This window comes from Danio rerio, chromosome 6, assembly GCF_052040795.2.
Source record: "Danio rerio strain M-AB ecotype USA chromosome 6, GRCz13ab, whole genome shotgun sequence".
Classification (NCBI taxonomy): Eukaryota; Metazoa; Chordata; class Actinopteri; order Cypriniformes; family Danionidae; genus Danio; species Danio rerio.
The window spans coordinates 27,593,583-27,619,027 of NC_141026.1; the positions used below are offsets into that span (position 1 = coordinate 27,593,583).

General features: G+C 33.6%; 3 protein-coding genes and 1 long non-coding RNA gene across 7 annotated transcripts in view; 2 read left to right on the forward strand and 2 right to left on the reverse strand.

Moving 5' to 3' along the window:
• The window catches only part of LOC147836356 (uncharacterized), a 702,935-nt gene that overhangs the window by 286,290 nt on the left and 391,200 nt on the right, over positions 1 to 25,445 (forward strand). The window lies entirely within an intron of this gene.
• Positions 1 to 25,445, forward strand: part of kyat3.2 (kynurenine aminotransferase 3, tandem duplicate 2) — an 808,585-nt gene that overhangs the window by 101,009 nt on the left and 682,131 nt on the right. The gene's annotated exons all lie outside the window — the stretch shown is intronic.
• The window catches only part of pkn2b (protein kinase N2b), a 68,361-nt gene that overhangs the window by 42,182 nt on the left and 734 nt on the right, over positions 1 to 25,445 (reverse strand). For 2 of the 3 annotated variants that reach the window (NM_001290179.1, NM_001080032.1), the window contains 1 exon segment: positions 2,250 to 2,550. In NM_001290179.1, the coding sequence (NP_001277108.1) occupies positions 2,250 to 2,550 (301 nt within the window). 3 annotated transcript variants of the gene reach the window in all.
• On the reverse strand, positions 12,694 to 15,033 carry LOC141386278 (uncharacterized). The gene is made up of 2 exons (XR_015493689.1): positions 14,552 to 15,033; positions 12,694 to 14,352 (listed from the first exon to the last, which is right to left on the reverse strand). It is a non-coding gene; the product is annotated as an uncharacterized LOC141386278 (long non-coding RNA).

A 25,445-nucleotide genomic window follows, 5' to 3' on the forward strand; every position in this document is an offset into this window, starting at 1 on the left:
GTCAGGGCATTTCTGAATCAACAACAGCACGCATTTCACACAGGACATAAAGAGCAGTGTAAGATGCTAGTCACACACAACATGTCTTTGCATATATGCAAGATGGAGCACTCAAGAATGTGTTTGCTTTTTTTTTTTTTTTTTAAAGGGTTCACCATGTTGCCATCAAATAAAGTAGTAGTCATGCAAAATTGCTAATGTAAACAAAAGCCAATGTTTGTTCTACATCGGAGTTCTTCTAATTAGTTCACTGCTTTGGAACTGACATTGATAAATGCTACGATGTAAAAGATGAAATCATTTTAGCACTAGAATTACAAAGGCAATTTTTACAATTGAACAACTGTTGAAATAAAATGTGCTATAATTCCCTGACTTTAACTAAATATGTGTATATAACATTCTAACAATTCCAAACTGAGTTCTGATTATTTATCTACCTAGAACTACCACAATGATTAAAATAACCGCTTGCATTTTAGTGTCTCCTACTTTTCCCCTGTGACTTTAAATATGCGTCTCTGTTGCCGAGCAACTTCCTGATAACAAAAACTTTCTGTTAGCAAAAACATAACTTTACTTCAGACAAGTCTTTCAAAACAGCATATTCAGTGCTGCAAAAAAGCCTCCTCCCCTGCTTGTGAAATGAAAAGGAAAGTGAGGCATCAACATTTGTAGGTGGTGTAATGTAGACCAACTATACATTCATAGGCTATATTACCAAAAATATTGTATTTTATGGTGATGACTACAGCAAATATGATAGCTTAGTTTTAATATGTAAATAGATATTTACTGAAGTTTATTACTGCTGTCAGTTTAAAAAAAAGAAGATACACTGTAATATATGTCATACCAGACAATGCCACGAGCTTAGCATGACACATGTGAGACTTCATCCATGTACGTCATACTGTTGCTTTGCATCAATTTATGATAAACTAGGGGGTCGAATTAGATTATTGCAGTGTTATCAATAAAACAATTACCAAATAAAAAACCCATGCTAGTAAACAAACGTTCTTTCTTCTAATATTAGCTGGTGGTTCAAGTAAGTAACAGTTTCAAAATGTAAATGTGAGCCACTTGTGTAAGCACAAATACTGTACAAAACCTTCTATTTTTGATAATCCTTTAAACCCCTGGCAAATCATTATCATTGTTCTTTGTTGTGGTGATTTGTTTTTTTTCAGCAATATATTACAGGGTAGAGTAATACCCTTGGATAACTGTTGTTTTGGATACAAAGCCCTTGGTTGTACAACCACAGCAGAGCAAAAAAAGGGCTGTGGTGGTAAAGTACCAAGGTCTTTGTCAGGTTGAAGTAGTAATAACATGGTACTCTTCAGTGCAAACTGCAAACCATATACAGGTGTTACTTACATGGTATGCTGAAGTACCATCCAAAAACATGATATTATTATTATTTACTTCAGCCATTTTTTATTTTCAAAAGACTATTTTTGAATTTGGTCCACACCACAATATTTATGATTTACAAACTTCAGACAAACATAACTTAATACTGAAAGATTCAATACAGCTTCAACCACTTGTTTGTCATTTAGGAAAACTTTTCTGATGTTGCAATTACATGATTGAGCAAAAGCTTTTTTTATTATTATTTTTTTATTGTCGTTTAATTATTCCAGTGTGTGTAAAAGTAAATTAATAAATATTATTATAAAGTTTGTGCATGTATTCACTCTCAGATCATTTACGATGTAGATTATTATTTTTTTAGTGGATCATTAAACAGTCATTTTACCTGAAACCATGTTTCTTATTCTTAGAATGTAAATCAATGTGTTTTTGTGTCAAAAAACATATACACGTAAAACAAATTGTTACCCGTGGATCCTGGCAATAAATTGAGGTCTTATGAAGAAAAACTCTGAATTACATCAAACATTTAGACAAAAATATTTTCCTTCCTCCATTGTCACAGCTTCAGCAAGTGTGTCAAAAAAGATTATGCTCATGCTAGCCTGAAAGGAGATCATTTTACATTTCTTGCATTTTCTTTTATTATTTGAGCGCTGCCAGCTGCAGATTTGCATAATATGAATAAATAAATAATAAAATAAATACAAATAAATCCTAATAATAAAATAAATATAATGATAATGATAATAATAATAATAATTATTATTATTATATATATTTATTTATTTATTTAGATGGTGATATTTATTATTATCTCTATACAAGTGATATAGATTTTGATGGAGGAATAAAACCAGCCATACCTTCAACCTCCTCAGGGTCCTTCACCACTATGTGTGCGTTCAGTTCCTGAAGCTCCTGGTGCAGCTCCTCCACCTTCTTGTTGGACTTTTTCAGCATGTTGTCCACATACGCCAGACTCTTCTTATCAGTAGTGACCTTCCTCAGGTTCTCGGCTCCTTCTTTGATCTTCAGCTCTTTGCGGATCTCTCGCTTTATCTGATCCTTGATTTCATCCAGGTTTTTTTGGACCATCGTGTCTGAGAAGTCCAAGTTCTGGTCGAAATCCAGCCGTCCCGAAACCATCGGACCCCGAGCATCATTCTGAGCAGTGCGAGAGACAAAAAGATAGCAGAAATGTTTACAATTATCCGAGGCATTCAATGACATGCAATGCATCCTGGAATGCAGCAACATTCTCAAGACGCAACGCAATGGCAAATTCTCAGAGTAATAAGTGGTTTGCATTCTGTGAGTAATATCTTTCGATGCTGAAGAATGATGGGAATTCACTTTCGCATACACAGTGGTGGTGCATACAATGAGCTGGTTCAGGTTGTTATGCAACAGAATAAAGCACTAGTTAATCAGCTTGAGGAGGCCCAGACATCTCACAAGAACAATGCAACACCTTTACAAGCACAAGGTCAATAACAAACAGTGAACGCAGACACACACACCACACACACACCACAGAGTTAAAAGTCTGTAAAAACTTTTAGAAATTTACTCAATTATTTTTATTTTTTTATTTTTACATTTTATGGCTCTAAAAATGTCATTAGGTGAAGCCACCAGAAATAAGAATGAATGGTATTATTTAACATTTCTTCATTGTGTTGAACACTAAAGAATATACTATATTTGGCAGAACGTTCTTGGCAAACTATACCTTTAAATACGTCACACTGAAGAAGAAAACAGTAAATGCTGTCTCCAATCATTTCCAGCAGACAAAAAAAAAATGTTTTTTCTTTGTAAATTTTATTTCTTTGGTTTTGACTGTAATTCTTTAAAAATGTTAAATGTACTAGAATAAATGCTGAAATATTTAATGTGAATGTGTTTTAAACATATTTACTGAAAAAAAAGAGGAGACTTAATAGATAAATGCTTAGCCATGCTGATATTATTACTATCACTGTTACCAATGTGTTGCATTTAAAATGCTAATGTGCTAGCTAGCTAATATGCCTGTAACAATAATCAATATGTTGACCTATCGCATAACACAAGGACATGACCTCAATCATTTTTGCCAATACAACATACATCCCCCATACATAAAAACCAATTCTAGCAACATTTTAAGTGATGGGCAACATCTCTATCTTAATTGGAGGTGTCAGTAAAGTTTAAAAAAACACTACAGTATTTACTATAAATTACTTTAGTATATTTTCATGTTGGTATCTGACATCTGAAAGTAGATCTGGTAGTAGATAATCACAGCCTCTGTTAATTTTTACCTTGGTCTTTTTTTAACATTTATTATTATTTATTTAGGATATACGTTTTCACATTCTGATTCCAATGCCTAATTAATAAATTGTTAAATGGCTATAATTAAATTAAAAATACTTAAGAATAAAATAGTAGTGTTCTTTGGAAAGGTACACTTGCATTGTAAATGTATTGTCATTCTGGCTGTATATGATGAGTGGCACAAAATTGTCTTAAAATGACAATAATATCATTAATTGCAATATATTTTGGTGAAATATGTCATACAACAACAACAAAAAAAAAAAAACAGATATCTTGACAGGCCTACTACAGCTAATGCAAAATAATAATTCAGATATGTGACAGAAATATATAAATGAGCAATATCACACGAGTAGCAGTGCGGTATGGCTGTATATATACAGCCATATCGCACTGCTACGAGTGTGATATTGCATTTATACAACAGTTTGACAGCATAATTGTGTATATAAAAACAAAATCAAACATGGAGAGTCTCAAAAACCCTTTTGTATGAGGAACTACTTTCTTCCGGATTCAAATCATAAGCTGACAGTTAAACAGTTGAGCGTGCATCTTTTAAAATTTAGATCTGTAGTGTCTGCTTTTTGCTGGCTGTATGTGGGCGGAGTAATACACAAAGGGTAAAGAGGCTGTAGGAGTTCTGATATTGCAGAATATCGCACGGCTACCAGCCAATCAGATTTGAGAGCCAGACAGAACCGTTGTATAAAACTAAATAAATGAATCATCTAAGGCAGAGATGCCAAAACTAGAGCCTGCAGGCCCCTTGTATTCTTGTATGCCAGAGGGAAAATGATTGGGAAGGGTTGGGGTATGCCTTTAACAGAGATTCTGATTTCAATTTCAATGTAACTTTTTGTATGTTTGTTTTATTTGTTGAGCTACAAAAAAAAAAAAAAAAAATGAAATTAAATGTTTCAATTAAATGTTGTAAATGAAACAGATTTTTAAATAAATGTAAATTATCATTTAACGTATAGGGGGAAAAGCAGAATACATCAGCGTGCAAATCAAGGCAAAGTTCATTAAAATAATATACATTTTCAAAAAATTAGAATCCATTAGTAAATAGGTTTGAAGTAATTTTTAATTATTATTTTTTTTAATTATATAAAATAAATTAGGAAATTACCCATGGCAACTTTATTGTTATACAGTTTGCTATATTTATCTTCGGCCCACAGCTTTCAATCAAGCTTGGATTTTGGCCCTTCATAAGAAAATGTTTGGGCACCCCTGCTCTAAGGCTTCCATACATGTCACTTTAAGAGTGCTTAATTTAGTTACTTAAAACTGACTTCACGTGTATACTGTGTTGTGCTTTTGTCACATGATCTATTGATTTGGGCATATACCATATCTTTTGCTAAAAAAAAAAATATATATATGTATATATGTGTATATATATATATATATATATATATATATATATATATATATATATATATATATATATATATATGTATATATATATATATAAATATATATATATATATATATATATATATAAATATATATGTATATATATATATATAAATATATATATATATATATATATATAAATATATATGTATATATATATATATATATATATATATATATATATATATATATATATATATATATATATATATATATATATATATAAATATTCAATGAATGGAAATGAAATGACGCAGAATCAAAATACAGCTGAATAAATGCCACTATTGTCTTTATTAGAGCCGCTTACTAGGAAACACATGGTTTCAAAACTAACAAATTTTGTAACATGATCTTTTCATCCATACAAAGCTGCTTTGAAACAGTCTGTATTGTATAACACATTAAAAAATAAATAGATGTGACCTTTCTTTTAAAAAATGCTACGACTATGCTAAGCAATCATCTTGCATTAAAATGCAAGCATGTCACTGACCACAAAACAAATTCACCACTATTACACACATCAGAAGAGGATATTTGTTAACAGAATGACATCAAGGCAAAATTGCTCTAATTTACAACCATTTACACATTATTTACAACCATTAGGATGATTTGTTTCTATTCATCTGACAAAAGCCAGACACCAAAACAAGTTCAGCTGAGAATCATGTTCCACCTCGGGTCAGTCGAGTAAACAACCTTGCCAACCACAGCATAGCCTGCAGTTCTCAAAGTTCACACAAACATGCCCGCGTGGCGAATGAGAAGACCCCTCCTGAGAGAGATTTATGGACATACAGCATGTTATCAGCAGGGTGGGGTCAGAACACACAGCACACTGACTGAGGAGACCAACTGCTTCAAATCAACTAAATGTGGCCACACAGAGCGGAAAAAAGTGGTGTGATTTAAACTAGAGGCGTCATGCAAAAGAGAGGAGTATAAATGTCTGAAAGGTCAACACAAGCTTTATAGTGCAACAGTCCATAAATTGTGAAGCTATAGCCCTTCCCTGCTGAAAAATCCAGCTTAAACCAGCCTAGGCTGGTTGGCTGGTTTTAGCTGGTCGACCAGGCTGGTTTTAGAGGGGTTTTGGCCATTTCCAGGCTGGTTTCCAGCCATTTCCAGCCTGGTCTTAGCTGGTCAGGCTGGAAAATGGCCAGCTAAATCCAGCTAAAACCAGCTTGACCAGGTTGGTTTAAGCTGGACATAGCTGGTTTTGGCTGGGCTCCCAGCCTGGCTAAGCTGGTCAAGCTGGTTTTAGCTGGTCATCTCCCAGCCTGACCAGCTAAGACCAGGCTGGAAATGGCTGGAAACCAGCCTGGAAATGGCCAAAACCCCTCTAAAACCAGCCTGGTCGACCAGCTAAAACCAGCCAACCAGCCTAGGCTGGTTTATGCTGTTTTTTTCAGCAGGGTTATCCAGAAGATGTAATACCAGGATGAGGCTAATTCTACACTAATCTACATTTTCATTTCAAACACAGTCCACACTAGCAGAGTTATTCATTCACACTGAAACATACTAGGGTTGGAAGCTGTATCTGTATAAAAGTAAAAAGAAAAACTCCAGCACTATAAGATGCTTAAACTCAAAGAGAATGTATTTGTTAACAGCATAATCAAAACATCTGTTTATATTTTTCAAAACAACTAGCCACAGAGTTAAAAAAAAATCATGCGATATATGGAAGTCACTAGGGCTGGGCGATAAAACAGTATATGTATTACCAAACACCATTGTAAATATATATATATATATATATATATATATATATATATATATATATATATATATATATATATTTTTTTTTTTTTTTTTTTTTTTTTTTTTTTTTTAAAGTTGAGTATGAAGAGCTATAGTTTTGTTAAAATGTGGCTGCTGAGCATGCGTCTTGGAAGGAATGCCAATAAGCTTAGGGTGTAAGTTTGTCATTTCCAATGCAGGTGCGCACACACATGGTGTGCAACCAGCGCAAACACATTTTCCAGGCGCACCTAGATAATGTCATCTGCGCACTGCGATTCATGCAAGTAGAACTAGCCAATCTGCTTCACACTATGCAATACACACATTTCAGTAACGGTACACAGTGCACCCAAACAATGCAGTGCTTTTTCATTTTCTTTATAAATTTATATTGGAGTGAAGCAATGGTTTGTCCATTTGACATCCTCTGAGAAAACAGTTGATGGTCCCTGGTTACAGAAAGACGGCAGAGGAGCATGAGTGCAGAGCGCAAAGCCCATTGAAATTGGTCAAGAAAAACACACACTCACACTTTGCACATGTGAGTTTTAGGTTGTCATCGCCACTTAAGGTCAGAACAACCACACACTCGAAAATGAGTGCCATATAGCAGCAGTGAGGAAATTGTAAATAATAATTAAAAAAAGATGCAAGGATGTCACCAGAGTGGCTTTTTGGTTTCTTTTCTTGTGCATCCCAGCCCCTAGCACTCCATATCCAGCATAGGGCGTAATGTAGTCATTCAACTTCACAATTTGTAATGTTGCAATATGTCTTTAATTAATGATGGTTAGTTCCTTTACTTAAAAGCTCAGATTTGATAACCATAATTTTTGCTGTTGACAGAGTTTGAGGTTTACTGTATTATTATTGTTTACACCTTAAAGTATGATTGGATTGTTTAGCATTTACACTTATGAGAGATCAGATATTTTTGTTTACATATTTTTGTTTTTGACTATTAAATTAAAACCATTTGCCTTAATATTGGTAAATTAAAATAAAGTGGTTAAAAAATCCTAATATTCATACATGTTTTTTTTTTTTTTAAAGATATGGAACATGATATGTGACTGTATGAATTGCTGCTGTATCGCCCAGCCCTAGACATTTACAGTAAACAACATAATTTGTTGAAATTCTGTTAATTAAACTGCACAACTCAAGAAATAATGCTAATCAATTGGATAAGAGTTATCTCTATATAGAACAAAAATTATTGATTTTATTTTATTTGACATTTTTCTTTTTATGATAATAAAATGCTTGATTATGTGACATTTCTCCATTAAGGATGTGATTGATGTGAAATTGCCAATTCTGTGACTTATTCTGTGACTTTAGTGAATCAAATAATTGTTTTTGAAATCGCTGGCAGAGATTTTTTGAGTATTTGTAAAGTTCTGTAAAATACAAGCCTAGCCTACGTAAACAACTTAAAAAGGTTTTCGCTAATTTGGTGACAAGGTTGACGTGCATGAAATTGCTCAATATATCATAAATACAATGGATATTTTCAGAAATCCAGATATTCATAAATTCTAATTGACGTTTATTAGTAATGCACTACATGTTCGGCAAAAATAACATGAACAAATACTCATATCTTCCAGTGCTAAAATGCAAAAAAAAAATAAATAAATAAATAAAAAATTAAATAAATAGAATCATCTTACTCTCTATGTATTAAATAAAAGTTCAATAAGATGATACGGAGAAACCAGATATAAAGTTCTACTACTGTTGTACTGTCAGATCATTTTATTTACAAAATATACCAATAAGTCACTCACTTGTGTCAAAAGTGAACTTCTCTGCAAGAATAGATCTGTGAGTTTCTATTTTTACTGAATGTAAAATGACAAACAAATAAATAAGTGTCACACAGCTAAAAGTGTCATTTTCAAATACCACCACTTTCACAGGAAACAAAACATTAAATGTGTAAATAAATACTGAAAAGACTGTGTACCAGATAATAGAGAACCAGTTGTAATGTAACAATGAACCAGTTGAAAATTGAATCAAATCATGATTCAGATTCAGTAGAAGTTTATATGACTGAATATATCTGACCATCTATTTAGACTTCTTACCTCTGAACAATGTGTTAGAGTAGTGTTGATTAATCCACTACTGCTTTATTTACAGCTAAGAAAACACAATATCGCTGCTGATCATAAGGATTATACGCCATCCGTTGATTAATCTGATATATTACTTTTAGGGGTGTAACGATACGACAGTGGTGCCAAAAAAAAAAACAAAGAAAAAAAGCCAGAGGATTTCTCTGATTTTAATTTACCGGCCCAATTATTAGTTAACAATAATAACTGTGCTGTGTTCTCACGGGTTACCGATATTGCACAGATGAAATTGACATATAACTTAGTATTTGCATGCGGCATCTTAATACCAGTAACAGTCTTTTCATAAGCTGCAATATTAGTATCATCTCAGTGAATGCATGCTCTTTAGCGATGGTGAACGCTGGTGAACGCTGGTGAATGCAGTATCAGCCGCACGACTGACAGCATTGTGATGATTAAATGAAGGATTAAATAACGTTAGAACATCTTGTGCTTAAAATGTGTAGGTTCAGTGGCAAACACTGTTAACTTCCCTGAAAACTCTGTCCCACTGGCTTTAAGGTGAATGCTTTAGTCATTTTCATAGCTGACTTTAAACACTTGAAGTCTTTTCTCCACTCTTCGAAAAGTGTAAATGCTGGATTGACATTTATTACATGATCACTAATCAGATGTGCCATTATTTGTAACTTTAGGTGGTTTCTAAATCTAAATCTGTCAGTGTTGTTTTTATTCTCCTGTATCAAGACCCTTACGTTTTCATGGCTGTAGCTCCGTCAATGGAACTGAGTGATTGACAGCTGATATTAACCAATTTATTCGCATTCTGTTCTAGCGCAGTGGGTCAATAAAAAGAGCTTGAAGGCGGGGCAAGCAGTGTGTGCTTTGTTTACTGCAGCAAGTTGATATGTCAACTGTTTTAAACCATTCCTGAGCGCTGCTTTTGTTGTTTTCAGGTGTAAAGATGCTTAAATGCGTGAATGCCTCCTAATTCCGAGCTTGTGTTAAACATTATGCTGTGAAAACTGGTCCACGGCATAAATTTTATGCACTCGCACAAATGCTCCCAAATATATTTTGACGTCGCATAGATACAATTTTAGGTGCATATGCGACCAAAATGGCAGGGAAGGCTAGCGTGTCACTGCATTAGGGATCCCTTGTTGAGCATTGTTGCACTGAAAACATTATATTTTGTACACTTATTCTCTTTTATCTTTTAAGATATTAGTCTGAATCGTTCGGTTTGTAATGCATACTGAATCGAAAGTCTCGTACTGAACGATTCAATACGAGTACACGTATTGTTAAACCCCTAATTATTTTTATTCATGTAACTTGTTTGATTTTGGCTTTGTTTTAAAATTTCAATTATATTTCAATTTCACAAACAAATGTGCAGCAATAGCTTAATAAAATGCAAGCTTTTCATTTATTGTAGCCTATAATGTCTTCAATCCCATTTGGTAAAAAAAGCTGAACAGTCATGAGAAAATTAAACTGTGAATATCTAATTTGTGAATCGAATCATGAGATGAGTAAACAGTTACATTCCTAAGATCTATTTTTTTTTTAAAAGAAACAGATTCTATATGTGCACGCACAGTGCATTGGAAGCAATATTATACTCAGAAGTCTCTCAAAACAGTATTCAATCCACACACTATGTAACTGCCTGAGGTTTGCATCTATGCTGAAATGTAATATGAATGTCACAACTACATATGTTGTTTTCAAATACCACAACTTTCACATTCCTCAAAGCATTGTTTATAAATGGATCCAAAATACAAAGAATCTTCAACAAGCTTCCATTTCACAGGTCAAAAACACTCCGAAGGTCAAAAAATGAATAAAAAAAATGCATTGTCATGGTACTTGGTAATTAATGTAATAAAGACAATATTTGGTGCTGATTATTGTTATTAATCTTATTTTCAGTTGTTACATCCTCCCCAATGTAGTCTAATAAAAACAAATAAAGTGACACGTCTGTGCTTTTTGCGATATAACATTGTGTTATGATAAGGTTTATTTAAAATAAACATTACATTTTAAAATAAACTATAATAAATAAAAGCAAGAGCAGTACAATGTTTATCTAAATATAGTAACTAAAGGCATCTTTACACAATAAAGTGGCACAAAAATCAAACTGAAGCAGTATGGAATAAAAAAAAAATTTATTTACACAAAAATTTTTAATGCAGAATAGCATCTTTACACTGAACTCTGACCAGACACCCACCTGCTCTAAGGTCCTCTTAAATCGGCTGTGTAAAGACAACTAATTACAGTTACTCAAGTGCAATATATTGTTTAAAGTTAATGCTCTCATCTGTCTGTAACTGTGAAAAAGAAATCGACATTAAATAGGCTTATTTGGAATTGTATCTGGGTTTCTGAATTAAAACTGTGTCAACGTACTGAAATGCTACCCAAAAATTCAGACTACTACATGACAAAAAAGTCGAATCAAATGTGTATATGTGTACCAAAACAATATAGATCTAGTAGTTCTTACCACAAAATTGATGATTCCAGCTGTGCACAAAGAGCTCAACATTGTTCCGTCTTGATAGCAAAAAAATGCCTCAGGCTGTCATAAGGATGTCTCTCGAAACATTACCACTCAAACAGTAAAACTGTAAAGCAACAGCGAGCTCTTCTAATAGAGCAGCCAGTGGATATGTGCAAACCAGTCCAGTGTTTAAGCTAGTTTTGGCAACGAGGAGTTCCAATCAAGGTAAGCCTGACATCGGATAAGCCGTTTGTTAAGCAATTGGTGAATGACGGCGACTCAGGCTGAGGTCATGGTGGTCTTAAAATAATGAGGGTCATAGACTTCAGTCATGCTGCAATTCCAGCTGCCTTAAAAAACCTCTTTCCTCAAATTCAACCAAACAAAACAACAAATTACTATTTTAAATACAGCCACATGCTGATAAGCAAATAATTTCTAGAAAAATTAAAAAAAAGAAACCAACAGCCTAATGCAGTGCTCTCTGCCACTCAAAAGAATGCATAAATGCCAGTTTTATGAATTTCACTAGAAAACAGGGCTGTTGTCTGTCAATAACCCAGGGCGGTATGAAGCAAACCAAGCAGCTTTCTGCTGGTCAATGCAGTAATGCAACCAATTAGACTGTTACAACATTTATGTCGTGAAATCTTTTACCTTCAAGCTCATTTTGAAAATATTTTAAAAGTGTAAACAAATGACACTTACACAATTTCACAAAACACATGACCATCTTTCACCTGTTAGCTCGTGACCACATACATTGTGATTTTCTTATTCCATTATGTGTCAAATGCTAAACAACCCCCTGTAATGTGACTTACAAGTAAGTGCAAAACAGTGAATGAAACCGATGTGGATGACAACTACATCATTAAATCAATGTTTTTTTTTTGGTGCAGGGTTGCTAATGAGAATTCAGACTTCATGATTTTAGCTCAAATTTTGACTCATTATCAAGTTTTGAGAAATTGCTAACAAATGTCTAAAATCACAGGCAAATTGGTGCTCGTTCACGTGAGTAACAATCACACGGTATGAACTATCAAAGACGCAATCTAAGAGAATTGCAGACACCCCTCAGATATGGCATGGTACATATCTCGATCTGTCGGCAATTCAAATCATGCCGTGTGACACGTGTTCTGATTGAAAATAACATTGGCATTTACCTACCAATGCCTTGGCATATGGAACCAATAGGTTTGACTAAACAATGCATAATATGATACAAAACAATCATTGAATCTATGATGAAGTTAGTCATTTATTGATTTGGAAACTTACATATTTAACAATACAATTAAAGGTGTGCAGGTGGGATGACAGGATTAAAAGCAGGTTTCAGCAATTGTTGAACGTTTAAAGATGAAATTTGCACATTTCAAATGTTACCCTTTCGAGACGGTCTCCTTCACAATAAACTATTTGACTGTGATGGAGAACGGAGTTACTGAGAACCTGCAGTCATGGAGGAGCTGATTTTTGGTGTGACGGGCCACCAGGGCAGAAAAAACAGAGCAGAAAAACTGACCAACTTGTGATTTGATTGACAAAAAAAAATAAATTAATAAATAAAAAAAAATAAAAAAATGAAAACCTCATCTGATTTCTGACATATTGTAGGGAGAGAAAGGGAAACTACTATGGAGTATCTTTAAAAGCTTTGGCTGGCTGAACGGAATGTAATGCAGCAAGCAGAAGTGCCAGGAACTAATGCTCAAGTAAGACGATGTTAAAAAATATGAGTCAGTGACTAGTCTGGGGTGGGCATCATAACTAACTGTACACAAATGTACATTCAAAAGAAAAGGAAGAAATAAAGAACAAAAGTACAAGGCCATAACTCACATTTGGGATTTTCCTCCTGCAATAAATGCCCCACCCTGCCAGAAAGACCTGGCTGTGAAACAAATCCACTCAAGGAGAACACAGTGGCCACATTGCATAACAAACTCACTCCCACACAGCGGACAGCAGGTTGCCACATGGCTTCTGACACAATGGTGTTAGAAAGACCTTTAGACACTTTACCTGTAGAAGATTAAAGATGTGAGAAATGCTGTTTTTTACATTTTTGCCTCAACATGCATTTCTGCTGCAGTCAACTATGCTTCAAAGTGGGTGGGATCAACAATATATTGTTCTAGTTGTGCCAAATAAATCAATCAATCAATCAATCAATCAATCCGTTGGTCTATCTGTCTGTCTTTCAATCTATCCATCCTTCCATCTATAGATAATCAACTTACATTATAATTTAATAAGTAGAGTCAATATATTAGGTTTAACATTTCACATTTTTTGTTTGTATGAGGACTAAAAACAAATAAAAAGACGAACATTTTACTGTATTTTTAAAATACATTATTATAAAAGGAGCCTTCCCTTGTCAAATTCATTTTTCACTGACTTTTTAAAGGCTTATGCTTTTTAAAATGACATTTCTATTGATATTAGAATGATATCAAATCAACTGAAATTATTTAATTAAATAAATCAACAATACTAGCCCTGTGATTCCCAGATTTTGCTGAATTTGCAGCCTGCATTGCAGAATCCAGTAGGGCTGAAAATGTCACTGAATTTGACATATTTTAGAAAAACAAATACACGCACGCACGCAAAGAAGTGTCTAAGAAGTGTTAAAAAAACACACACATGCACGCACGCACACACGCAAAGAAGTGTCTTGAAAAATATCTAACATTATTTACTGTCATCATGTCAAAGATAAAATAAATCAGTTATTAGAAATGAGTTATTAAAACTATTAGGTTTAGAAATGTAAAAAAAAATCTCTCTGTTAAACAGCAATTAGGGAAAAAATAAACGAGGCTAATAATTCTGGGGGGCTAATAATTCTGACTTCCACTGCATACATACATACATGCATACATACATACATGCATACATGCATACATACATGCATACATGCATACATACATGCATACATACATACATACATACATACATACATACATACATACATACATACATACATACATACATACATACATACATACATACATACATACATACATACATACATACATACATACATACATACATACATACATACATACATACATACATACATACATACATGCAATCGCTGTATGAAGTTTATGTGACTATTAAACTACAAAAATATTGAATGAATGGCCATTTCTCAGAGTGGTCATGAGATGCACTGCTGAATAATAGTGATGCAAACAGAGAAAGACTGAAAGCAACATTGCAAAGTGATTCTTTTTTATTTTAAAAGTCTCTATAATAAAAATTACCACGACTTTAATATATCACTAAATTTCCTTGAGCTGGGGTTTTCAAAGGGGGTCTGGGCAGGCATTCCCAGGTGTCTGCAAGGGAGAACTAGCAGCCATTTAAAATTATAGAGTAAAAAGCACAGAATCTTTTTAAAACACTTGATTTTTTTAATTTATTTTATTAATTTAATTAAGTAAAACAGGACTAATCTTATGATCAATCAATTAGATAAGGTTAACGAATAAAATATTTGTTTTAACAGACAAAAACATGAAAACTAAAATAATAATAATAATAATAATACAAAATTATATTAAATGCATAAAAAGGCACAATGTTATCAAAATAAAAAAATTATTTCAAAAAATGTTTATTTAAAAGAATTCTAAATATTTGACACGTAATATTTTACACATTAAAAACTGTGCCTAATTTTGTTAATGTAATTTGTTAGTGCATGCAAATTAAAATTAATAAATGCAAACAATGAAAACAATCCAATGAGAACGACGATAAAATAAAAATCTATTAAACTGTTACTCAGAAAAAAAAAAATTCTTTAAACATTTACAACATCACAAAATAATAATGTGTAATCCATTTCAATAATTTCCCATATTTTATTTCGTACCAGGTTCTATAAGCCATGAGTTTAGATTTACTACTGTCATTGCAAAAACTACTCAAATGAGTTGAGAGAACAGCCACAACAAGTAAAGCCCTCAGTTACGCTAGGCCTCCATGACATCATCGATGATCGGTCAGTTCTCAGAGACTCCACCCACTACAGAGAGTCATGAATGAGCTCAGAGCCAATGAGTGTTTGTGCATCATCCTTTGGGCTTTATCTCTGAGCTCATCCTATTATGGCTTTACCGTGACTTTCAGGACCCACAGCAGTGAAAAGACTCTCCTCACACCCGCCGCCTAATCTGCTCCATTACCTCTAGTACAGCTGCAGTTCACTCACACTCATGGCAAACACATAAACCAATGGACCTTGTGCTCCATGACGAATCACTGAGGAAATGTCTTATAAAGGGTGCTTAATAGCAGTGGTTTCCAACAATGTTTTTGGAGTATCGCCAACACTGCACATTTAGCATGTCTCAATAATATATAATCTTATATTCAGCTCATTAATAGAGACTACAAGGCCTTAAAATGGGTAAACCAGACAAGGGAGAAATACAAAAAGTTTATTTAACTAGATAAAAATGATGACTACAGGTTATTTGCCATGCAAAAATGAGAAAGAGCCACAAACAAACTTTTCTAAAGGCATTGTTTAAAAAGTAAATAAATAGTATGTTAATAACCTGATAAGGTTGTTATTGGTGATTATATTGCAGGTTGTCAGAATGGCTGTTCCCGTTTCACTGGACTGCTCTTGAAGGTCTGTGACTTACTGCCAAACAGTGGTTAAATATTACATTTTTGAAAGATTATAATAAAACATTTATAAAATAGTATATGAATTAATCACAGGGCTGCAGACTGCAAGTACGCTATCCCTTTATAAAAGAAAAATTATAACAAAAATAAACTTTTTTTTTTCCCCTAAAGTGCGACTAAAGCTTTTCAGATTGCACAATTTGTATTGTTAGTTACAACAATGACTGCCAGATCACGCGTTTTTATCTAGATAAAAAAATGTCATTTTACCTCACCTCAATCTTGTCAATCAAGTTTATTAAAAGCTCACAAACATTTTACTGCAATCACAAGTTTTGCTAATTTTTTCACATAGGCTAAATTTGTCTGCATATGTTGATAACACTTTATAATAACTACACAATATGAATCATTTATTAAGCATTAGCTTTATCTGTTAAGCATTAACTCTACATTAATAAACGTTAGTAGGCAGTTTATAACTGCAGATACAAATGCTGTATTCTTGACTTAGAAGTACATTTATAATGTGCTTAACAATTACTTTCATACTGGTTGATTTTTCATAATAAATTAAGTATTGTATTATTTACAAACCAGTTGTATTTAAGTGTAAATGATTAATAAACTATTCAAATTAACATTTTTATATCTTATTATTCAGGCATATAGTTATGCTTATTATGCATGTTAATAAATGCTTTATTAACTCAACTACATGCAGTTTTGTGACCTAATCTGAAGTGAGGACTATTTATGCTTTTTAAATCCCTCCAAGATGACAATTAAATGCTTACTATCAAATGAACAATACATTGCAATCTTACCAAAAAAGTAAAATTACTGTAAAGTTTAAACATTGCTAAATAACAGTAGTGTCAAAATACTACATCAAATTGTATAAAAAACAATATAATAATTTACCAATACAATAGAATGCAATCTTTAAACTGTACAATATTTTTATTTTAGATAAGGTTGCAACAATTTATTATTTTTTATTTGATGCAGTTTTGTGTATCTTCTAATTAATATAAATAAAGTCGTTTGTTCTTTTTACCAGTTATGAATTTAACTGAGCCTTTAATTGTCATTTATAATGGATTGTGTGCAGTTATTGTAAAGTGTTAGCCATATGTTTATTTTGGACCTTTTCATACATAGCCTTTACTGTATTCAGCTGCATCATTTTTATACATTTTAATGATTTCTCATAAGACTGATGTTTTTGGGATTTACACTGAAGGAAAAGTATGTATAATGCAAATTATTGTATGAAGTTGTTATTTATTGAAATATGTTATATTAAGCAAATGTAAATATAGTAAAATGTGACCACTTTATAGAATCTTCAAGACAAGAACTGAAACAGCATTTAAATACAGTTTCAGTGTCGAACAACAAAGCCATTTAAACTTTAGAATTTCTGCTTTGTTTAATAATATTCAATAATATTTATTTCCACATTGTGTCATCAAGGAGCCACAAATCATAAATGTCTGTAATTGGCCATTGAGTATTTCCTATATGTCAGTTTCTCCTATAGTATGTATTCAAGTTTGTGTGTTTTCAGAACAAAACAATGGTTAAAGGTCTCGTAAAGTGCTTCGAAATGTGCATTTTTTTAATCTATGTTTGATGGAATCTGAAAACTGAAGAGGAGTAGGACAGAGAAACTCATCTCATCCCCTTGAAAAAAAAAAGTTTCAGTATCACAGCTCTGCCAATAAGAGTTACATCAAATAAAAAGCAAATGAGAAGTGTCTTGAAGGGGTCAGGGCATGTCATACTTGATGCCATCAGTGTTACTGCTTTTAAATGTTAGTCTAGAGTCCTGAATAGAGATGCTCCAATTGATAAACCACAGATTGATTACATTCCAACACTTGAACTGCACTCAAGAAATGCAGCCAATTTCACAAACCAATTTGACAACATAAACTATATGGAGACCAGTGTCAGAAAAGAACTGGGGCCTCATGTACGAAGACTTGCGTGGAAATCTTACTAAAACATTGCGTACGCACAAAGCTGTAAATGTGCGTACGCAGAAAAAAATTCAGATGTATGAAACACTGCGTACGCCGAGTCTCACGCATATTCTTTTGTACATCTGAATGAACGTGAAACTGAGCGCAACATGCACGAGCACAAAACCCCTCCCTGCCTCCTCCCCCGTATGAATATGCTAATGACTATGCTAATGGCAAAACCCAACGAAAAAGCAATGGCAAAAGCAAGCAAAAAGAGAAACTTTGAACAGAATGTGAAATGTAGGTGCTGCTTTCGGAGGTAGATCGGAGAAAAGCGGTGTCTTTTGCAAGTTTGTTTTTCGGAATTAACAACAAAAGAAAAAAAAATAGAGTGGGAGAGTTTAGCTGATGCGGTTGACACAGTTGGGTCTGAACATCGCACTGAGTGCATTTAAAAAAACATAGTCTGGTTTATATCTGTAAACTGTTGCAGCACTCTGAATAGTCTTAGTGGCGCGCTCGTAAGACGCATGTGATCATGTTTTGACACGTTCGAGCATGAACTCGGCTCGAATCCAGCGTCTGATGAACTCTATCTTCTTTTTTCCCCCCGCTACATATCATATTTTGCCTACTATTTATCACGAGAAAGACTAGTAGGAATCATTAATAAGTTTGTACATCATATTTTATTTGCACATTTATTGAATGGAAATGTTTCTGATTCACGCTTGCAAATTCATCTTCAGATAGTGTCTTTATAGCAATGTGCGTGCAGTAGATCGCTCAGATTACATTGGGAAAACAGGCGACTGCTGCAAATTGTGCTTTAATGTTTAGCTGGTCAAATGTATGGTATGGAAACCTTATATACCTGCTAGATGAACCCGTCTCATACAGCTGCCATTGCAAGGCTCAGACACTTTGTAGAGAAGAATTTAACACAACTGCCTCTAGGAGTCGCCAATGGAAATAAAACAGACACGCACAAAAAATGTGCGTACGCCTGCCAAAAAGCTGCCGTGAACCTGCGCACATTCCCACGTTCAGTTCATTGTTAGTAAATCCAAACGTGAGCGATTCTGAGCGTGAAACCTTGCGTACGCAATGTTTTTGTGCGTACGCAGCGTTGATACATGAGGCCCCTGGTGTCCTGGCATGTTATCCTACCCATCAGATTATGCTACCAGCACTGTACTTTAATGGATCTGAGGTTGGGGTTAGGAATTAGGTAGGTTAGGGTGATATTACAGCTTCATATCACACTATTCTACATTAAGGGTGCTTTCACACCTAGACTTTTGTTTCGGAACCTGGCACGTTTCCCCAGTTAGTGCGGTTCATTTGGCATATGTGAATCCAGCAATCGTGCTCGGATCTGCACCAAAACAATTGGTCCGAGATAGCCTGAATGAGGTGGTCTCGGCTAGATTAAAACGAACTCTGAAGCGGATTGACTGTAGTGATAAAGCAATACGATCCAAGCCAGGCTATTTCACAGTGTTTTGTGGATATGTAACAGGCATATATACGGCTAAATGAAGAGAGAATTATGAGTATGGTGGAATGTCATTCCTACCAGTAAATGTGCATTTTATGTCAAATACGAAAGTAAAAGCATGTTAACTTTTAACGAGAGTGGTTTATCTGCTAAGAAAACTGCTGAACAGCAGTCTTGGTTTATCTGTTATTTCTCTCTATAATGTTAAGCCTATAATGCATAATTCTAGCCAAGGGCTATGTATGAGAAAGTCTTACCTCTGATATATATTTGGTGACGATGTCTGTGAGTGTCACCATTCAAAATTAAATGGCAACTTATCGCTTATAATGTCTTATTGCTCATCGTCATAAATTAAAACAATGACGCCTGACAGCGGAGCGGGACATTGCAAAATTAACCGTGAAGTGACTTGTTTTAGCTCTTTTGGTCCATTTAGAAACTTTGCCATGTAAAAGTGAACCGCACCATGAATAAAGGGCAACAATGTAACAATTTTAATCCCGTTTCAGAACAAGAGAATCGATCCACAGGTGTAAAAGCCACCCTAAAATTTACACTGGTAACCAAATCTGATGGGCAGCATATTGAGTCATCAAAATGTGCTATATACTTTTCGAATGGAAGGTAGGTTCGGTAAAACCTCCACGGTTCAATGCACGCTAGTGAATTGCTTTTTCCTCGGTTTTGCGTTTAAATAATTTATGTGCGTTTTATATTGACTGTGTGTGCCTGTAAGTCCATGAGCTGACATGAGGAAACTCCTCCCTGTGAGTAAATATCCAATCAATATGTTTTAAAGTTAGGGGGCACTTGACCATCATTCCACATTTTAACATGGCGAGCGGCAGTGAAGTGAGGCTGAGGCAACAGTACAAGGAAGCGCCAGTGGAGTGAGGCAACAGTACGAGAAAGCGCTGGCGTTTTTCAAATTTGCGGTGTGAGGACATTTCGATTTTGGCGGTAAGTATAATGCCTATTAAAAAAAACAGAAAACAAAAAAAACAAAAAAAAAACAAACAAACAGTGAACAACAAATAAATGTGTGCAAGCACTGTTTTACATGGATAACCGTGAATGCATATCTGCAGCGCCATCACCCAGCAATATCACTGTCTAAAGGCAGGATAGCAGAGAAGGTAATAAAGTACTCCAATTAGCAACAATCCCTTGCTGAATCTTTCAAGAAAACATACCCAACTGGTTCCGAGAGACAAATAAAATAGCATAGGTAGTGCAGGTGTTTATTGCAAAGGATTTGCAGCTGTTTTCAGTGATGTGTTACAGTATGTGATGTTTTCAGAGTGTCTCTCCAAGTACCACCATAATGAAATAAAGTAGCGTAGTTTTTTGAAAATCTAAACATTACTTTGTATGTAGATTGGTTTTTCCCAGAGGATGTCAAGCTGACAAAACATTGCTGCACTCTGATACACGTTTTTTTTTTTATGGAGAAATTTAAAAAGCACTGCAGTGTTTGGGGGTTCTATGTTTGTCTGAGATATTTAGTCTAAAGAAATTATATTCTATACAAAATATGAAGCTGATCAGTCGGTTCATGTCACGTGAATCGCGGTGCGGCATTCTGAAAAGTTAAGATGTTTTTTAATTGTATACGCCTGGAATACGCTAGCACCACACACCTCTTTCTCTAATTCTGCGCCAATTGGATTGAGCAGCTGATGACAGTGATGCTATAAAGTAAACATTTTAAGCACATCGCTTTGATCGTAGTCTTTAGAGAACAGCCAAGGCTGATCACATTAGTGTTATCGTATGCATCAAATGATTAAAATTTTATTCATTTTTTTCTTTCATTACTCAGTGATTCCTCTGCGTACCACTAGAAGTAAGCCCGCGTACCACTAGTGGTACACATACCACAGTTTGAGAACCACTGCTTTAGTCAATACATGAGATTTGTGAAGTCATTGCATAGTATATCCATAACAGAGAGAAACCTTATAATTTGCATGTATTTTAAAAGACATTTCAAGAAGGTGTAAAGCATTCGATGACAATAATGTAAAACATTTGTAAGTTTAAGGAGATTTTTTTTTTTTTTTTTTACTGATTTATTAATACAATGAAGTCCAAATGGTATTATTGTGCATTACATCACCAGAATGCAGTTTGACTCTATGGGAAATAATAAAGCACTATTTATTTGTTTTAGTCTTTTTGCTCTATTGTAATTATTCTAGCAATTTGTTTATTATGTTAATACACAATTCACACCCTTACAAAATTAACCCAACCAATCAAATTAGGGATTCTTTTTACAAATAGAGCAATTCAAGCCATTTGGTGAAATTGTGTTTATATGACAACATATGTATTGCAGCAAAACAAAATATAGCAATGTTAGATTTTTTCAATATCGTGCAGCTCTACTGAGGATCATTACATAATCAACGATGAAAATGTGTAATGTATCACTCTCAAATTCTCTCGTCAGCTTAAGCGACTAACACCAGAGTCTGTCCACAACAGCATCATTTCATGGATAGACATTTACTGTGTGTGACCAGAATAAGGTGTGCTGCTTCTCAAAATATATACATATTAGGCAATGTTTAATTACAGCTTATGTCCAATTTGTCTAGTAGGCTTTATAATAAGCAAAATATCTTCATATGAATGAGGTTTTGCCAATGCTTTATTGTCCTATTAAAATCATTAACAAGTAAATATTTGTTGTTCTTATTTGAATCTCAAATAATACAACACTGTTAATTATAATATTACTAAAGTATTATTGTAAATAAGATTACCAAAGTCAAATATTGTGGTTTTTATCTGACAAAAAAAAGTTTAAAAGTTAGTCAACATTTTAAGCAGTTACATAACCTATCTTCAACAGAGCATCACCGTTGAATGATTCAAGTTTCACATATATTGTTAAATTGGGAAAACTGTTTGTACATAGTTTGTGAAAAAAATATTTTATCATATATTTTTTACCTAAACAGATCTATAACTTAAAAAAAAAAGTTACATTATTTTTTACTTTTTTTAAATATTTAGAACAAAAGATCTTTGAAAAAAAGCAGGCATTCATGCCTGATCCCCTAAATATTAAAGTTTCTTATTTTTAACATGCTTTCCATGCATTTAAAATCATCACCCTTTTATGTAATTTAATGCAGACATTATATATGGAATCTCTCATTTTTGACTCACGTAAATACAAAATGTTCAATTCTTTCAGGTACAGAAGTAGTTTACTCATTTGTTCCACAATGACATGGAACGAAACAAAAACCCTGTAACTTTCATCAGATCTGGCATTTACCAATACAGAAGTTTATTCATCAACTTCTTTATCATAACTTCCTTTCTGCATTCTGCAAACTACGGCCAGAGCACAACAGAATGAGACAAAAACCACAGGTACAAAACAAATCCATAAGTCATTAATGCCAGATATTGCCAGTAGAAAATAATAATTAAAGTACTTACAATACAGCAGTGTCATTTATTATATACTGAAATCAATTGATGCAAAACTATGTCAAACGGAAATCAGTTTCAATAATTTTTAATGTTTGAATATTTGAATGATTTTCATTTAAATAACCAAACAAAAGCACCATTCATAATAATGGAGATAGAAGGAAAATCAAAAACTGCAGTCAAATTACTTGTTACTACTCTTACTAGTTATTACTACCACTAACAACAACAACAACAACAATAATATGTAGACTTCTTGGTTGTTTATTGGCACTTTTCTTTTAAAACTAATTTGTAAAGAACAAAAAAGAACTAGTTTCTCCCTCTGTCAGCTCTTCAAATACCCTCCAACCCAAACACTGTGGTATTTCTAAGCCAGTGCCTCTCTCTGTTTCACTAATTCTGTGATTTGGCTCCAGATAAGAGCTATGCAACAGAAGATACCTGTCCCACACTTCAGCCAAAACCAACCTGCAACATTCAGACATAAGAGTATCAGTTAACTTGTTGGGTTTCAGTTGTGCCTTACTGCAATTAGGTGAGGAGGAGACACAACAAAACCACAGCAATCCCACTACTCCCGCTCAAAGATGGAAAAAAAACAATGACAACCGTTTAAAAAAATGGCATGATGCACCTCTTTTATTTAGCAAAACAATACTACACTGTATTGTTTACACATTATTCAATTTTTGAAATCTGGCCATTTTTGTCTAAATATAATGACAGTTTTTTTTTAATTATTTTTTGTATGATGCCTGACTTGTATGATTAATGGTGTCATGTTATTACTTTATGCTTGTTTTATGCTTCTTAATTCGTGAACAACAACAAAAAAAACACATTAGGTATCTGTTTAACTGGCATTCATAGTGTCAAAAAAATTTAATAATTTTGTTATGGAATTGTCAAATATCCAATAAAGAAAAGAAAATACCATGTATCTCATTGTATGAAGCATGTGATAATATTTTTATTTGAAGAAAACTAAAAAGCTAAAATTTGAAAAATATGTCTAAACCTTGCCTGGGACTACTCCCTCTCCATCTCACACACAAACCAAGATTAAATGTAAGGAGATGCTTTTCGTGTGTTATTTTTCAAACTTTAAGCAACTAGGCATGGGCCGGTATAAGTTTCTGACAGCATGACAACCTTGGATGAAAATACCACAGTTTCACAGTATTGTGATTACTCCTCTAAAAGTTCTTTTTAAAGTTCTTTATTTTATTTTAATAAACATTTAGAATATTTTGGAACTAGAAACTTGTCAGGCTAAATAATTAAAATAAATCATTGACTTCCTCTGTCTTCATTAGTTTCAAAAACAGATTTCTTTACACATATAAAATGCATAAAAAACACATATATTTTGGTAACAGTATAACACCTTAAAACCTTGACTGAGTGGAGAAGGTAAGCCTGTTAATGTATGCATCTTGCAATAAATTATGTATTTTTATTCACTTAAGTGTCTCTTGTCTGCGTTCTTGTGTTTACATTGTAGTCTAACTGCACCAGATGCCCATCTTTTCGGTTGTCTTGGTCCACTAGTTCATATTAAGGGTCCACACTTGTCAACTAAATGACACTAAGAGAAATCGCACCAGAGATAAATGTAATCAAGCGTAAAATCATCCTTAATCAATACACGTAAAGCATTAAACACACAATGATTTAAAGCACCAAAAGAAAGTTTAATCCCTAAACAGATCCAAATCAGACCCCAGCATTAGTCACATGACCAATTTTGTGAAAACCATCAAATTAGGCAAAAGCTGTAGTAAAACCCTTACATAAGACAAAATATCCATTTACATGTCTGACCTTCAATTTGCAAAAACATTGTTTCTCCTGATGGTTCATTCCCAAGAAACCAAAAAATAAATAAATAAATAAATAAATAAATAAATAAATAAATAAATAAATAAATAAATAAATAAAAATTAGCTACACATTGTTCAGTGCTGGCTTTTTGACGCGTAAAGTTAGTCATTTGTAAATTACGTCAAGTTCATCGTCATTTTACACGAAAGGAAAAGCAGGCAAACAAATACTGACATTGCTTCATACAAGTGTTTCAGGGAGTTGCCAGGGTGGAATCGTTCAGGATATGTTACTAATAATAGATTTTACTCCAGATTTTCCCCTCACCACACACGCAAAAGAGAGGTTCTGCTACATGTATTTCGTGTTTAGCCAAATATATATATTCGTTTAATGTTTAATTTCTACAATTATGAGTGAACAAATTGATTTTATTAGTTCAAGTTTGCACGAAGGAAAGCACTTTAAGCTTTCAAACGATCCGCATAGCATTAAATACAGTAAATATGCAGTTGAGG